At 42.5% G+C, this 17108-nt stretch overlaps 1 protein-coding gene across 2 annotated transcripts in view; it reads right to left on the bottom strand.

Annotated features, from left to right (window-relative positions):
* The window catches only part of SNCAIP (synuclein alpha interacting protein), a 168878-nt gene that overhangs the window by 3935 nt on the left and 147835 nt on the right, over positions 1-17108 (bottom strand). Inside the window, exons 9-11 of one of the 2 annotated variants that reach the window (XM_018050675.1) lie at positions 11115-11207; positions 9468-10536; positions 8125-8195 (exon numbers count right to left, since the gene is read on the bottom strand). In XM_018050675.1, the coding sequence (XP_017906164.1) occupies positions 8125-8195; positions 9468-10536; positions 11115-11207 (1233 nt within the window). The remainder of the gene's footprint in view (positions 1-8124; positions 8196-9467; positions 10537-11114; positions 11208-17108) is intronic. The other variant, XM_018050676.1, reaches the window with a different exon arrangement.

Genomic DNA, 17108 nt, shown 5'->3' with positions numbered 1-17108 from the left:
TCACTCATCTCACACGCTAGTAAAGTAATGCTCAAAATTCTCCAAGCCAGGCTTCAGCAATATATGAACTGTGAACTTCCAGATGTTCAAGCTGGTTTTAGAAAAGGCAGAGGAACCAGAGATCAAATTGTCAACATCCACTGGATCATGGAAAAAGCAAGAGAGTTCCAGAAAAACATCTATTTCTGCTTTATTGACTATGTCAAAGCCTTTGACAGTGTGGATCACAATAAACTGTGGAAAATTCTAAAAGAGATGGGAATACCAGACCACCTGACCTGCTTCTTGAGAAACCTATATGCAGGTCAGGAAGCAACAGTTAGAACTGGATATGGAACAACAGACTGGTTCCAGATAGGAAAAGGAGTACATCAAGGCTGTGTTTTGTCACCCTGCTTATTTAACTTATATGCAGAGTACATCATGAGAAACGCTGGGCTGGAAGAAGCACAAGCTAGAATCAAGATTGCTGGGAGAAATATCAATAACCTCAGATATGCAGATGACACCATCCTTATGGCAGAAAGTGAAGAGGAACTAAAAAGCCTCTTGATGAAAGTGAAAGTGGAGAGTGAAAAAGTTGGCTTAAAGCTCAACATTCCGAAAACTAAGATCGTGGCATCTGGTCCCATCACTTCATGGGAAATAGATGGGGAAACAGTGTCAGACTTTATATTTTGGGGCTCCAAAATCACTGCAGATGGTGACTGCAGCCATGAAATTAAAAGATGCTTACTCCTTGGAAGGAAAGTTATGACCAACCTAGATAGTATATTGAAAAGCAGAGACATTACTTTGCCAGCAAAGGTCCGTCTAGTCAAGGATATGGTTTTTCCAGTGGTCATGTATGGATGTGAGAGTTGGACTGTGAAGAAAGATGAGCACCGAAGAATTGATGCTTTTGAACTGTGGTGTTGGAGAAGACTCTTGAGAGTCCCTTGGACTGCAAGGAGATCCAACCAGTCCTTTCTGAAGGAGATCAGCCCTGCGATTTCTTTGGAAGGAATGATGCTAAAGCTGAAACTCCAATACTTTGGTCACCTCATGCGAAGAGTTGACTCATTGGAAAAGACTCTGATGCTGGGAGGGATTAGGGGCAGGAGGAGAAGGGGACGACAGAGGATGAGATGGCTGGATGGCATCACCGACTCAATGGATATGAGTTTGAGTAAACTCTGGGAGTTGGTGATGGACAGGGAGGCCTGGTGTGCTGCGATTCATGAGGTCACAAAGAGTTGGACACAACTGAGTGACTGAACTTAATTGAACTGAATAATAATAAACACCAAATACTGACTTAACTCCCAACAGTAATACAACTATATTGACGGTGGGAAGAGGATGCAGGTGTGTATATGTGTGTGTGTTGGAATGGGGGGCAGTGCTGGTTGCCAAATTTGTCCAAATAGAGCTGGACAAAGTTGGTTCATTGTTGAGAACATGGATTTTGGAACCAAACTGAGCTGAAACCCTGGATACATAATTTATTACCACTGGTACTGTGTAATCTTGGTCAAGATATATAATTTCTCTGTGTCTTGGTTTCCAATCTGGAAAATTTAGATAATAATATCTACCATATTGTGTCATTCACTGTGAAGATTAAAAGTCAATATGCATGAAGTACTTGGAATATTTTTTGGTACATTGTAAGTGCTTTATAAGCAGCAGCTATCATTTTTATCTTCTACAGTAAGATGCCAATAGATAACAAAGATAATATCTAAAATTGAAAGTCCATATAAGCGTGTTATTGAGAAATACAGAATACTAGAGAAAACACCTAAAAGCAAAGCAAATGTTTGATTCAGGGGAGCAGGAATGAGAACAGGGGAGGCTGGACACATGGACAGCCAGTTTTTGTTATAAGGTGTTACTATCACATGTACTTATAGCACCTGGACAAAAAATATAAAAATTGATAAAACTTAAAAAAAGTCTAAGGATATCATCATAATTTAGACACTGAGGAAGTATTTCTACTTTAATATAAGGGGTGCTGTGTTTAAAAACACTAAAAGCACTTTGTGCAGAACAAAACCCAGCATGATTAGAGTTGAGTCAATACCAAGTAAAATGTTAATTTGAGGCTTTTATCTGAATAATATCAGGATGATTCAAGACTCCCTGAACCCATCAATTACTTAGTCCTGAATAACCAGTATTCAAATTTTTTTTTAAAAAGCAAAACTGTTTGGGTAATTCTGGCATGAATTATTCAGATAATTTGCTGCTCCTGATTTCATTTTTGGATATAAAATCACATTCTCTGTGACCAAAATTGGAAAGAAGGCTTAAATTTAAGTGAGAGTTTTTCAAGTAATCTAACCTGCTGACTCATCTGTGCCTGGATTCCATATTTCTACAGCCCAGGGTGACTAGATGGCAAGTTATTTTAGAGAATCTGCCTAAAATGGCCCATGAGTATGGACTGCATATTCCTACTGATGGCCAAAACAGGTAGACTGACTTAGCTATTTCTGTGATCTCCTTCAGACCTTCACTGACAGCATATCTGTAAATGCCCATGTTCTAAAAAATGAGATTCTGGTTCAAAGAATAAAAATATATACTTGAAATACTCAATATTAAACTCACTGTAGGGGAGTAGACTTGTAATCAAAAGGCCTAGGCTTCTACAGGGCATACCATTCTTTCTTCAGGATGACAGGCTTGCTTGGTCTTTTCTTTTCCCTTCCTTCCTCCTTTCCCTCTCTCTAGCTTCCTCTCCTTCACATATTCTAAAGTCCCTACCCTGTGCCAGGCACCAAGCTAGACACTGGGGTGCAGACTGTGGTATGATGGTGCTAGTAGGGTCACCACTCCCAGGAAGTTCTTACTCCTTTCACGGAGTTGACCATGGCTTAACTACATCCTCTCAATTTTCTCTTGATCATTCTCTTGCTACAGGAAGGAACATGCCTTACTCTGGCATGGCAAATTGCTAACGACAGTATTGAAACAAAGGACACTGGCAATCCAGGGGTCTGACATCCAGGAGAGTCGTACAGCTGCACTGTCCTCCACGTGGGAAGGGATAGCTCGGATGGCTGTGGTTGGAGCAGGGATTCTCAGTGAAGACACTAGAAGATGTTTGGGTAAAGTCTCTACCTGATACTTTAAAAATTCAAGTGATTTACGGCTTCCTTAAAACCTCAGGCTTAGGAGAGTTTATAGACAGTTTATTAATGTGCAAAGACAGTGTAGTTGGCAGACGTGGTGCAAATAGGACACTGGTTCTACATTCACCCCCTTTGGAGGTTATTCAATTCCAGACCGGACTGTGGGGGAGGGGAAGGGAGAGGAAAGGAAGGTGGAGGAGGGAGAAGGGAACTGTTTGTTCATAGCTGTTGGGAGTACGCCTAAACCAGACGAGTATGCTGAAAGGGTGTATTTCTGATGGGAGGATTTTGGTTTCCAAGGTAGATCTCCCCTCTGTCCCCTCCTACCTGCAGCCCATAGGTGTTCCGCACATTCATTTCCTGCCTTCCAAGTGCAGTGCTTTGAGATAGAACATGGGTTCTTCTTTGCAATAGCTTCTTCTATATCTCAACTCACCACATTTTGATACTAAACCTTGTTCTACTGTCTTCCTATGATAGAATATGCTTTCTCCTTTTCCCAGAGGGTATAAGGAACTTATGAATAAAAACTCCATGTGTGAATCACACTGTCATGAGTCTTGCAAACCCTGGCAGATTTTGTAAAGGGTTTCCTAAGCTGTGCCCAGACACTGGAAAGAGCTGATCATGTGAACAATTCCCCATCACATGGGCATTTTTCTCCACACACAAGATTCTACTAGGCAACAGCCAAGAACAATGCCAAACTGTGACCCATTTCAGAGGAGAGGCTGTCACTTAATGGATGTAATCTGGAGAAATCGTTCCAGACTGGGACACATCACAGGGACCTGTATGAAACACAGGTTTTCGCTTTGAAATGAATGTGAATCCTAGGGAGGCAGAGGTGGGGGTGGGCGGGACAAGAGCTGAGCAGGAGGAAACTGGGCAAATGTGGGGAGGGCTATAGGGAAAGGAGACAGATGAGTTCTAGGGCTTTCTGAGGCAGAGGTGGTTGCCCCAGGTACACCAACTTCTGGCTGTGGACCCCAGAACTAGTATATCAGATGCAAAAACACAGAAAAATATACTCACATCAGAGATCAGAACATAAAACTGTACTGTGGGGGCAGAAACTCTGCCTACAGGGTTACCAAACCCCCTTTTAGTACTAGCACTCTGACAAGCTTTTCTGAACTGTTAAATTGGTAAGAGTCAGTGTGCTCTCAGGGATTCAGTCTAGAACTATGCGATCAACATAATCTCAGCTAGTTTGGTCACACTCCTATGACTGGGTAATTATCCCTTCAAGAATCTCTAAAAGTTGAAAATACTTTCAGGTCACAAATTTAAGATTAAGGTGTGGTTATTTCATTTATACCCAGAGAAATGATGGCAAAAATACTTTAGTACCAGGATCAGAGATTCCTTTTTGTTCTCTCTGCATCTTCGATCATGATTCTGGAATGCTGTGCAATGGGGCCGAGGGTATACACTGCCTGGGACAGGTTTCAGCCAGGGCCTCACCTCTACCTTCCCAATGTCTTCCCTGTCTTTGGCTCACTTTTCTGTTTAGTAATCTTTCCTGACAATAAGGACAGATGTGTGTGTGTGTGTGTGTGTGTGTGTGTGTGCACATGCACAGTAGGGGTACCCTGAACTCTAACCTCCAACTGGGCACAGCAGATGACCACTTCCATACCCTTACATCATTTCACATCATTTCAGTCCAAATTTGCCACTCTTTCTGAAGTGACTGTTGAACAGTCTTGACATCTATATGAAATATGTGCTGCTAGCTCTTGGCTCCGGATGTATAAGTCCCAGCGTGGCTAATTCCTTGGCAGTAAAACCCACACTAATGGTGTTTATTGCTTAATGTCTTTTTAAGGAGTCTGCTCCCATGTTGGTGATAGGATTAGGGGCTTCCTGATGCTAACCCCTCAGGCCATGGTGCCACTGTGCTCAGAGAGGATATGACCAGTGGTGGCCAGAGGTTAATGCCATCTGTCTATCAGCGACTGGAATCGATGCTCTCTTTATGTGTTACAGATCTCACATAGACTTAAACTCTGGGAAATGAATGTCTTATTGGCATTTTAAGATAAGTAACTGCCAACATTCCCTTGGAGTTGTAATAATTTAAAACCAACTTGTCCTTTATAAAAAAAAAAAAGTAAAGATAAATCTGCTTGTTATAAACAAAGTTATCCTCTGCAGTTGAAACACACTGAGAAAACTATTCCAAGTAACAGAGCTGAATCTAATTCTAAAGGGCATTGAAAAGACATTTAGATTCTTTGCTATCAAACTGTGACCAACTTGAAAAAGTAATAGCAAAGAGAACCCCCCTCACAGAGCTGACATCAGAATGTTGTATTCATTCTCTATTTTTCCTTTACTGAGAAAAAAATCTTAAGAACTAAAACGTGATTCCAGGATAGGGCTGGAAGAAGGGTCCACTGCTCCTCTCTTTCTCCCAGGGACATTCTGATAGGGTCACCAGTGGCATAATGCTGAGAGCCAACTTCAACCCAATGGCTGCCACTGCTTTCCAAAGTTACATGATCCCAGGCAATCCCTGCTCCCCAGAGGAACTGTGTAGCCTTCAAGAAAATTCTTGGGTCAAGATTTGAAGGCATCACTGATAGATAGGCATTTGAGCTTTTTCCTTTTTTTTTCCCCTCTTTCTGTGAGATGCCTGTGCTATGGATCCCAAAGGCAAAACAAGAATAAATAGGTATTTTGCATGTTCACATTCCCATGCTAGCTTGTTTCTCTGAGGGATCTTTATTTCAACTAGATATAGTCATCCTTACTTTATCTAAGGAGAGACCTGGGCTGGTCCTCCCTACGTCTGTGTGTGGTTAGTGAATAGGAGAAAACTTTTCACTCTACAATGAACAAACTAGTGCATTTTCACTTTTCATGGAACACATGTCAAACTAAAACTATGATAAAATACACATTGATTTTATATGACAGGGAGGGGGAGGGGGTCTGGATGTTTATCTAAATATCTGAATTATAATTTTGGGGTTTCTCTTTATTACTGAGAGAAAACTCTCTTAATACATAAAACCAGTGAATCTGATAGGTTCAAAACTGAGTCTTCAGAAGGACTGTTCCTTTAACTGAGAAGGAAAGTGTTAACCCAGTTGTCAGATATCTGAGTAGCCTCATAACCTCCTTTTGTGCTCTGATCTCTGTAATCCTATTATAGTAGATTGTTAGCTTTGTCTCCCTGCTTGTAAGAAGACAGGATGAAATATATCTAGCAGGAGAATCTACTGTGATACTAATTATCTTGTTTTCAGGTGCTGTGGGAGCCTGGAAGAAATGAGAGGTATTTTCCCTCCTGCTTCAAAGGAGTTCCCCAAGCCTTTGTGCTTCCTTGCCTTAGAGTATTATTGGTGATTTCCCTTTAAGGACAAAGTCAGAATTTTCCAGGTACTAGAAGACAGAACCTAAGATGCAGACACAGAAGGGTACAAGGACGGTCAAGATAGGCTGGGAGAAACAGAAGTGGGCTGATACCAACATCTGGGAAGGGAATGGGTATTTTTTTTCTATTTCCTTCCCAACCCAGGCACTGGGCTCTTAGCACTGGCCAAGACGCCCTGCCCCAGTGTGGTGGGAAGCAGCCCAGACTTAGGCAACATGTGAGCCTGACCTGAGCAGAACGAGGGTGACCCGTAAATACCAGAGCTCCAAGGGGCTTCCTTCAACTTATGTATGGAATTAATGAGATCCCTAGGGGGACCCTGTAAAATGACAGGTTTACTTTTCCTCTAGCCTGAACGGAGACATGAAGTGAATTAAATTTGACTTAGAGGGAAAGAAAAAGAGAGTGACATTTCTTACACCTTAGGATTCTGAACTAACATTTATATCCACCACACATTCGCCTGTATTTGTGTAGCTGCAATTATTATATATAAACACGTCTCCTCACAAACATTTAGGAGGATTCTGGAAGGGTGCTAAAAGGCATGCCATAGTCTTAATCTAAACGATGAGTCCTTTTGAAAGGGGGTTAGGGGTTTACCTCTCCTGGAATAAGCCTGTCACGAGGCACTTGACTGCAGCGCCTCCCTGTCAGCTGCTCTCTGCTAAGCACTCCCCTGCCTCCTGCTCTGTTAGGGGTTGTGTGTATCCCAGGGAGGAAGGAAAGCTATGCCCAACAAGGACTTTGCTCAGGGAGCAGCCTGAGTCACTGGGGACCTTGAGATGATCCTTCTATATACACAGTCCATGCCTTTTGAATCACAAATATTGTCTTGAAGAAAGGCCTTTTTTGGTTGTTGATGGTGGTGGGTTCTCACAGCCTGGCTTACAGACCAGCATTGCAGTTCTGAACGCTGAACTAACTGCAGCATGGCACGACCTCAGCTCTCCTGAGGGCAGCAGACTGCTGACTAAAGGAGCTTTCAGTCTATAACCAGCAATGAAGAACCTCAGCTCAGTTTCAAAGTTCTGATTATGATAGGAGGCTGACTCACTCCACCCATGGCAGGAAGTGTCATTTCTATACTTAGCCATGTGAAAGAAAGTGAAAGTGTTAGTTGCTCAGTCTTGTCTGACTCTTTGCAACCCGATGGACTGCAGCCCACCAGGCACCTCTGTCCATGGAGTTCTCCAGGCAAGAATACTGGAGTGGGTTGCCGTTCCCTTCTCCAGATGATCTTCCCAATCCAGGGATCAAACCTGGCTCTTCTGCATTGGCAGGTGGGTTCTTTACCACCTGAGCTACCGGGGAAGCCCACCGTTAAAACAAAGACTGAAAGTCAAGGTCAGCTGGGAAGCACAGCTTGTTTGTGCTCTGAGTAGATTCCTCTGCCCTCTGCTACTGGAATGAAGCCCCTCCATTAGGGTGGGTACCCGCTCCCTTTCTAAGGACCAGTTACAAATCTGCCAGCTTCTATTTGGGGGAGGAGTCAGAATTTTCTACTTCCTAGGTGTCAGCGCCTGCAAAAAGTGCGCTAGGACCACCATTTAAAAGGTCATGCAATTCAAAGCGAAGGCCTGGCACTGCTGTGGAGACACCCCTAGCACCACGTACCGTGCATAGTTACGCAGATGCTCTTCAATCAGCGTGTTAGAGGAAAGATTGATGCAGCTGCCGTACATCTCCTAGAGAGGTGCAATTAAAAATCATCTGAACACATGCAACAAGCTCAGCACATGCACAAGTCTCAATAAACAGGAGGCATGCAGGAGAAAGGTTAAAGGATAGATGCTTTGGACACACTTTACGGTGCATGGGGAACTGCTGAGATCTTTGACTCCTCAGTGAGAGGACCCATTAAGTTACCTGGAGAAGTTTTATTCCAGCAATATAAGTTTGGACATATTTAATCCAAAAGGCCTGGTGTTCAGGGGCACAAGCGTGACTTTTCTAAGCTGAAGCAAATACATGCTAGAGTCTTATAAAAAGACAACTCGGTGGAAATCAATGTGCAATTAAAATTTGTGTGTTGTTAATTGGAGTGATATTAACTAAAATTTGATTTTGGTACTGCAAAAAGAATCTAGAAAGTTCTTAGACCTCACCAGAACGGGGTTGTACCTTATGACAAATAATAAATAATGCAGGTGTTACTCTCTAGTTACTGTGAAGGATACTCTGGGTCCTTCTGTTTCACAGAAGGTTTCACATGTTGGCGGCTATACCATGTTTTTAAGGGCATAACAGGCACAAAGCATGCAGGAAACATTACCTAAAAAGATGTTCGTATCTCTTACTCACAGGATTTAAATCCAGATTATAACACGTGGTTTTACAATAAATGCAATTATACAGTGCAGTTCATGGCACACACTCTGCCATCCCCTGTGCGTGGGCAAGCACTGTAGACCACCAGGGCTTCCTTAGGGGCTTGTGTCTTAAGATGTCAATGTGGAGGTTCCTGCAGCATATTTATTCCAAAGGTCTTTCTGAAGCTGAGTAGTTAATTCTTTAGAAATAGAATTTCTATTTGTATACTGTTTAATTGGGCTCGAGAATAAACTGTCCAGTCACATGAGGAGAACTAACTCTTCCTGGGGCAGAATCAGGGATAAAGAGGGGCCTGATTTCACACTGATTTTGTAATCTAGTCCTATAGACATGCCTCTCCGTCTACAACTCCTAATTCCCAATGATCAAACTACTTGGGGAAATCGAGGGACCAGGATATAATCTCCTGTGACCTGTTTAATCATCCTCTCTCAGTTTCCAAAGGAAGAGTAAAAGGTACTCAACACAACTTATCTCATTAGAAACCCTTGAGTCTGTTTTTCCATGCATCCTTTAGAATTCTTCCAGGGATTCCCTCAAGGTGGCCAAGGGCTGTAATCTGTGGTGCTAGGAATAACATAATTAATTTAAAAGAATAAAAGGGACATTCTCCAAACAGCACTCACCGCCTTATTTTTTCCTTTGCTAGCAGAGCTCCCGGTGTTTCCCTTACCGTCTGTCACCTTCCTCCCGAGGGAGGTTAAGGGGAGGGTGGAGGTCTTCAGCTGGCTGGATGCCTGATAGTTATTATTATTGTTCTGGTTGCCACTGAGTGTCTCCATAATGGATCGGAAGGTTCCAAAAGGCCTTTTGAGCTGATCCCCTGATTCGCTACCAGCAGACGTCCGCTGGAGGGTCCTGCCCTTCTCTCGCTCCTTTTCTCCGTTTAGTTCAAGGCTAGTTTGCTCCATCTGCACCACCGGCTCCTCAAAGGTCACTCTGAGTTTTGAGTTCTGAGATGTCCGGCGCTTGGATGACGGGGACTTGAGGGCACTCTTGGGACTCGTGGCCACTTTCTGGGCGGCTGCGCTGTCAGGGCTGGGCTGAGGGGCTTCTCCAGAGGGTTGGCTTGAGGGGGTGTTTCCTGAGCCCGGACACTGGGACTCCAAGTCCGGCTCGCTGCTCTCTGAGGTGGGGGATGGGCTGTGGCCTTCCAGGGATTTGGAGGCCTTGATACTGAAAGGAAACCTGCGTCCTGATGCCAAGGTATGTTTCTTGATCATCAAGTGGAGGCTCTCTGCGCTGTCCACGCCCTCCACACTCTCCACGATGGGCTGCGGTCTGGGCCTGTCAACCTTCCTCACAGGGGTGCCCTTGGGGTCCTCAGAGTTGTTGGAGTCCGTGTCAGCCTCGCTCAGTGGCCGCTGCATCAGCTGCTTCAGCCGCGCCAACTTCAGTTCCCTCTTCTCCAGGGGGATCTTTTTGGAATGTCTCGAGGAAGTCTGAGCATCCTGGAATTCCAAAGACAGCTTTTCCTGGGTGCAGACATTCTCTGAAATATCTTTTCCTAATAACTGACGTAGGATTTTATCAGAATCTTCATCTTTCACTTTGGCCCTAGCCCGGCTGGATGCTGACAGGCTTCCAAGAACCTGAATCCCCTCCTGGACTCCTGGTTTACTTTTGGCTACAGACTCATCCTCTGCGTCTGGGGACTTCCACTGAGACTTTCTGCAAGCTGGGGAGGATGGTGAACTGAAAGAGGATGGAGGATATATGAGATGATCTTCTATTGGGTTAAAATAACTCAGCCATGAACCACTGCGTGGCTTTTCTGCTGCGAATAACTTCCACATCACTAAGACTGAAATAAGAATAATGTCTGTTTCAATCAAACTACAAACATTCCATGGTGGCAACCATAACCAGAATGGGATGCCTCATACCTTATGCTGTGACTGCCAAATGTGTCTACTGTTTTGTTTTTTTACACATCAATTTTGCACAAATTTTCCCAATCCCATCGTCAACAACCTTATGAGCCTACATATCCTTATTTCCATTTCATAGATGAAGGAAAAAAGACTCTAAAAGAGTAAGTGACTTGTTTACAGTCGTGGAAAGAAGAAATGGCAGAGCCAGAGATAAACTCATGTCTTCTGACCCTAGATCCAGTGCCTTCTTCCCTATGATAGCTCATTTTTATTCCTCTTTATAAAAATAAAATGTCTTCTGTTGTTATCTTCTAAAAAGATAATAAAGGAAAGTCCAGGAAAACGGCTCAGAGATTAAAGATACTTAACAATCCTAACCACCACCACTTCTGGTATTACCTGGGTGAAGAAAGAAGTGACTTGCCCTCTGATTTCTGGGCTTCAAGAAGTTGTTGGAGCTGGTTCTGTAGTGTGACACGTTGCATTGTCTGTCTGGGAAAAACAAATCCAAACAAATAAGTTCTCCGACACATGGCTACTACCATAAATTAATAGATATACATTTTCTCATGATAATTTGCAATAAGTTGCAATAAATCTAAAAGCCTGGCAAATGTGCATAATCTTCACCCTTATAATTCAGAAATTTTCCTAAGGATACAATCAAAAGTACTCAACAAGATATTTATTATTCACATGGCAGGCAGGTTCTTTACCACTAGCACCACCTGGGAAGCCCATTAGTAAGAAAACTGTAACATAAATGCTCATCACTAAGACTGAGTAAATCAATTTATAATTATTTCTAGGAAGGCAGCTATTAAGAATGATAATATACCTGAATATTTGTGACATAGAAAAAGCTTCCCTAATATATGTGTGTGTGTATATATATAAACTATACAGTATGAAGTGTATTTATATAAACAGACACAGACACACACACAGAGTGTAATTTACTTTCCTTAAGTAAAAAAAAAAAGGTTACAAAATGCTGTTTGTAATATAATCTCATTATCTCATTTTTAAGAAATCTCTTTCTCCTCAACCCCCAGCCACACCCCAAGCTAGAAGGATATACTCCAAAACGTTACTCACTCTCCCTAAATTGTCTGAATTTATACAGTAATTGAGTTAATTTAGCCATCAGAAAAAAGCTAAATAAAACAAAGCAAGCAAACTGCTTCCATGTTGGGTATGCTGTGCTATGCTTAGTCACTCAGTTGTGTCCAACTCTTTGCAACCCCATGGATTGTAGTCCTCCAGTTTCCTCTGTCCAGGGGGATTCTCCAGGTAAAAATACTTCTCCAGGTAAAAATGCCATGCCGTCCTGCAGGGGATCGTCCCAACCAGGAATTGAACTCAGGTCACCCGAACTGCAGGCGAATTCTTTACCGTCTGAGCCACCAGGGAAGCCCCAGAATATTGGAATGCTTAGCCTTTCCCTTCTCCAGGGGAACTTCCTGACCCAGGAAATCGAACCAAGGTTTCCTACATTGCAGGCAGATTCTTTACCAGCTGAGCTGCTGCTGTTGCTAAGTTGCTTCAGTTGTGTCCGACTCTGGGCGACCCCATAGACAGCAGCCCACCAGGCTCCCCCATTCCTGGGATCCTCCAGGCAAGAACACTGGAGTGGGTTGCCATTTCCTTCTCCAATGCATGAAAGTGAAAAGTCAAAGTGAAGTTGCTCAGTCGTGTCCGACTCTTAGCGACCCCATGGACTGCAGCCCACCAGGCCCTCCATCCATGGGATTTTCCAGGCAAGAATACTGGAGTGGGTTGCCATTGCCTTTTTCAACCAGCTGATCTACCAGGTAAATAACTTGGTATTTTTTGTATAAAGAGAAACCTGTGCATGGCAACAGCTGATTTACTCTAGACATAGAAGCATATGCTTCAGAATGTGCTTTACTTAAACTTAAGAATATGGGTTAAAAGCCACAGGTTAAAGAAGGCAAAATCTGTTTAGAAAACACATATTATTATAGAATTGGAAAAAGTAAATTAAACTGATTCTGATTTTAAAGAAGTAAGCAGTATTTACTGATCTCTGTAGTATTCCTGTGGTGCTCCCCATTGCCCTCCAAAGATGTCTATCACATCCTAATCCCTGGAAGATGTGATTATGTTACCTTATGTGATAAAAAGGGAATTATGGTTGGACTGTGGGTGGGTCCAATCTCACCACATGAGTAACAGTGAAGAGAAGGCAGAAAAGGAGATCAGAGGGACTTAAAGTGTGGTAAGGACTCTACTTGCGGCTGGGGACTTTGATGATGAAGGAAGCGGCTGTGAGCCAAGCAATGCAGTAGCCTCGAGGAGCTGGCAATGACTCTCAGCTGACAGCAAGAAAACAGAGACTTCAGCAAGAAACTGATTCTGCTACATGACCTGAATGAGCAGGAAACAGACTTTCATCTGAGAGTCTCCAGAAAGGAAAGCAGACTGTCAAGGCCCTGATTTTAATATAGAGAAATTCATTCTGGTATCCTGACCTACAGAACTGTAAGATAAATGTCCATTGTTTTAAACCACTGAGTATGTGGTAATTTGATACAGGAGTAGAAAACTAAGCATCAAAACCGGCAGCAGCTCCCATGAGTCAGAAGAAGAACTAAACCCATGAGTTATAAGTGTCCTTAAAAGAGCTGCTGAATCTTCGATGCTGGCTTGAGGAAGTTCAATCTTCTCCTTGCCAAATGTCACTGCACATCCTCAACAGCTGTCAGCTACCTAAATGTAATTCTGAGAGATCGGATTTGCATAATACTCTTCCACCAGCCCCAGATATTCTCCTTTTCTCAGAAGTGGTCAGTCTTAGTACTAACATTCCATCCCTAAGACTTAAGAAGTCTGTGATCTTATTTTATCTCGCTCATTCTGTGACTCACACACTGAAATAAAGCAGAAGCCAGCTAACTTTCCCCTAAAGGGTCAAATATTAAATATTTTAGGCTTGCACACCACAAATTCTGCGTCATAATTACTCAACTCAGCTTATGTAGTTGTGAAATCAACACTCAGTAATATGTAAGAGAATGTGTATGGCTCTGTTTCAATAAAACTTTACAAAAACAGGTGGTGAGAAAAAAAAAAAAGCAGCAGGTGGTAGGGTGAATTGGGCCTCAGTGTATATATAGTCTATAGTTTGCTGACCCTAATCTAAAGAATAAACAAAGAACAAAAAATACACAAGAGCTTTCTACTTTTCCTACTTTGAAATTTGGTACTGCCTGTCAAGTATTTTAGAAAAACATTAGGTGAGGGATTAAAATAGATGAAGTAAGATTACAGTCTCCTTTTAAAGGGTTTTTAGGTGTCAATGTGAATTATGACACAGTCAAGAAAACAATTTGGAAGCAATTAGGTTGACTGATGACAGGAATCCCAGGTATGGATGGAGAAAAAAAGGACTCTATTATCTAGATTCTAAAAAAGCCCTCAGAAAGGACTAATCAACTTTAATTATAATATATGAGCATGTGAAATATGAATATGTGAAAATATGTGAGCATTTGTCCAGTATGTCTGCTAGGCTGCTCTAACAAAGCACCACAAGTTGCCTTCCTTAAACAACAGAAGTTCATTCTCTCATAGTTCCGGGGGCTAGCAGAGTGTAACCGAGGTGTTGACAAGGTTGGTTCCTTGGAGGGCTGTGAGGGAGAACTGGCCCTCTGCCTCTCTCCTCGTGTTTGGTGGTTCACTAGCAATCTTTGGCATTCTCCGACTTCTGAATGAATCACCCTGATCTTTGCCTTCCTGTGCACAGTATCTTCTCCCTGTGTGTGTTTGTCTCTTTGTCCAGACTTTCCCCTTTTGCAAGGACACCAATCATCTTGGATTGGGCCCAATCCTATGACTTAATTTTCATTTGATTACTTTTGTAAAGACCCATCTTCAAATAAGCTCACATTCCAAAGTCCTAGGGGTTAGGACTCCAACACATCATTTTATGAGGCCACAATTCAACCCACTGACACCTATGCTTATAGATTAGGATGTCTAAGAGAGCTGAAGGGTACCATTTCTAAATAACAGCTATGTTGATGAAGGACTGGTAAAAATATCCTAGGAGGAAAAGGCGCTCAAGACTGTCTCCCACTCACAATTTTGGACTGAAAAACTAGTGTTTTCCATCCTTCCTCATGCACCTTTTGATGTTATTGGTGCCCTAGAGTCTGAAGGGTACAGTGGACTAAATAGAGTAAGTGAATTTCTGTTCTAGTTTCGCCAGTCTCACTGAGACACACAGTAAGTACAAAACTAGGGTCTCCAACATAACCTCTCTTATTTCATATTCTCATTGGCTTGACTACAACTATCTGCAGCCTTCAGTTTGGAGACAGTGGAATAACTGCTGTCTATTAGCATACATGTGTGATTTATCCCAGGATCATCAGCAGAGAGAGCAGCCAAGACTCTGACCTTGAAGAGTTCTACCAATAAAGCAACTACTTAAAGCACAGGAAAGTCTCTCCAATTCTGTGCTGAGAGATTGAGGGAAAGGTTTTTCAGTCTTTTCTCTGAGTACAAACCTTTAGAAAAAAACATTCCACTGGACTATTTTAAAGTTCCTCTCGATGGATATGTCCATACCCTACTGGGGGGAGTATCCACTGGTACACCATTTCTGGAAGGATATTAGGCAGCATCTATCTACAAGTATCATGACAGCAAGGAGATCAAACCAGTCAATCCTAGTGGAAATCAACCCTGAATACTCATTGGAAGGCCTGATGCTGAATCTGAAGCTCCAGTATTTTGGCCACCTGATATGAAGAGCTGACTCACTGGAAAAGACCCTGGTGCTGGGAAAGACTGAAGGCAAAGAAGAAGAGGGTGGCAGAGGATAAGATGGTTGGATAGCATCACCGATTCTACGCACATGAACTCGGGCAAACTCTGGGAGACAGGGAGGGGACAGGGACGCTTGGTGTGCTGCAGGCCATGGGGTCACAGAGTCAGATGTGACTTAGAGGCTGAACAACAAAAATCCACATGTATGCACCTTTGTTCTGATAATTCCTTTTCTAGGAACTTCTTTTCAGAAATACCTACACATGTACATAAAGACATGTGTACAAGTATGTTTGCCTTGACAAGATAACTTCCTGAGGGAATTAGGAATTTGTGTGCATTTCCCCTTCAGTTACATCCAGACCTTCAAAGCTTGCTTAGCTCACCTGCCCCAGGGGAGTCTTGTGTAACTGGGCAGAGGACTGTCGGAGAGAAAGGAACCCCTCTAATTTTTAAGTTTAAATTTTTTTCTAGTGAAAGCCTAAACTCATTACAGACAGTATTCTAGGTACTGACACGGGAAGGGTGGAGGAGTGCAGAAACTCTTAACCTCTAAGGTATGAGAGCAGAAGCAGAGAGAGAAATGTTTCCCAAGTTTAGCGAGGAGCCAGAGGATCTAAGGACTTGTCACTGTTGCATGAATTAACTTCTTTTTTTTTTTTTTAAGATTTATGAAACATTTATTTTATTTTTTTAGTTTTAATTTTTAAAATGCTTAATTCAGGTTGTAGCACTAACAGTTCATTTTTTATTTTTTTCTTTTTTAAATTTTAAAATCTTTAATTCTTACATGCGTTCCCAAACATTAACCCCCCTCCCACCTCCCTCCCCATAACATCTCTCTGGGTCATCCCCATGCACCAGCTCCAAGCATGCTGTATCTTGCATCAGACATAGACTGGCGATTCAATTCTTACATGATAGTATACATGTTAGAATGTCAAAAAATATGGAACGCTTCACGAATTTGCGTGTCATCCTTGCGCAGGGACCATGCTAATCTTCTCTGTATCGTTCCAATTTTAGTATATGTGCTGCCGAAGCGAGCACCATGAATTAACTTCTAACCAGTTAAGGCCTCCCACCAACTACAGATCTTTTTTCACAAGGAAAGAAGAAAAAAAAAATTTTTTATAATTTTAAAGTAAAACTTCACTTTTATCCCCTAAAACTTAATTTTTAAGGTCTATCCTCCTACTCTGTTACCATTACTTTGAGTGCTATTCTTGATTTTCGATGATTCCCTTACTAGTATGGCAACGGTCATTTGGCCAATGTGTTCTCCAAGGGCTGACCTCTGTCCCCTTAGAGGGGCCTCAGCTCTTAGTCCTTCAACCTGCTTAACAGCCCCCCAGATGGCCTCGCCTTGGGCCCTCCTTCTTCAAGCACACCATGGCAACTTCCCAGCCATGCTTCCCTGACATCTGGTTATATAATGTGTACCCGCTTCATTATTTCATTAAAAAAAGAGCTGGGCTTAACTAGACAAAGAGCGTTTCAAGCAACGTCATGCCGAGTTCACATCCTGAGGATTTTTCATTCTGAGGATTTGGGAATTGTCTGCTCAATTTTTATAATAAATTTTTGGCAATGGTT

Source organism: Capra hircus, chromosome 7, assembly GCF_001704415.2.
Source record: "Capra hircus breed San Clemente chromosome 7, ASM170441v1, whole genome shotgun sequence".
Taxonomy (NCBI): Eukaryota; Metazoa; Chordata; class Mammalia; order Artiodactyla; family Bovidae; genus Capra; species Capra hircus.
Note: the sequence above shows the minus strand (reverse complement) of the source record. Positions and strands in the feature narration are given on the sequence as shown.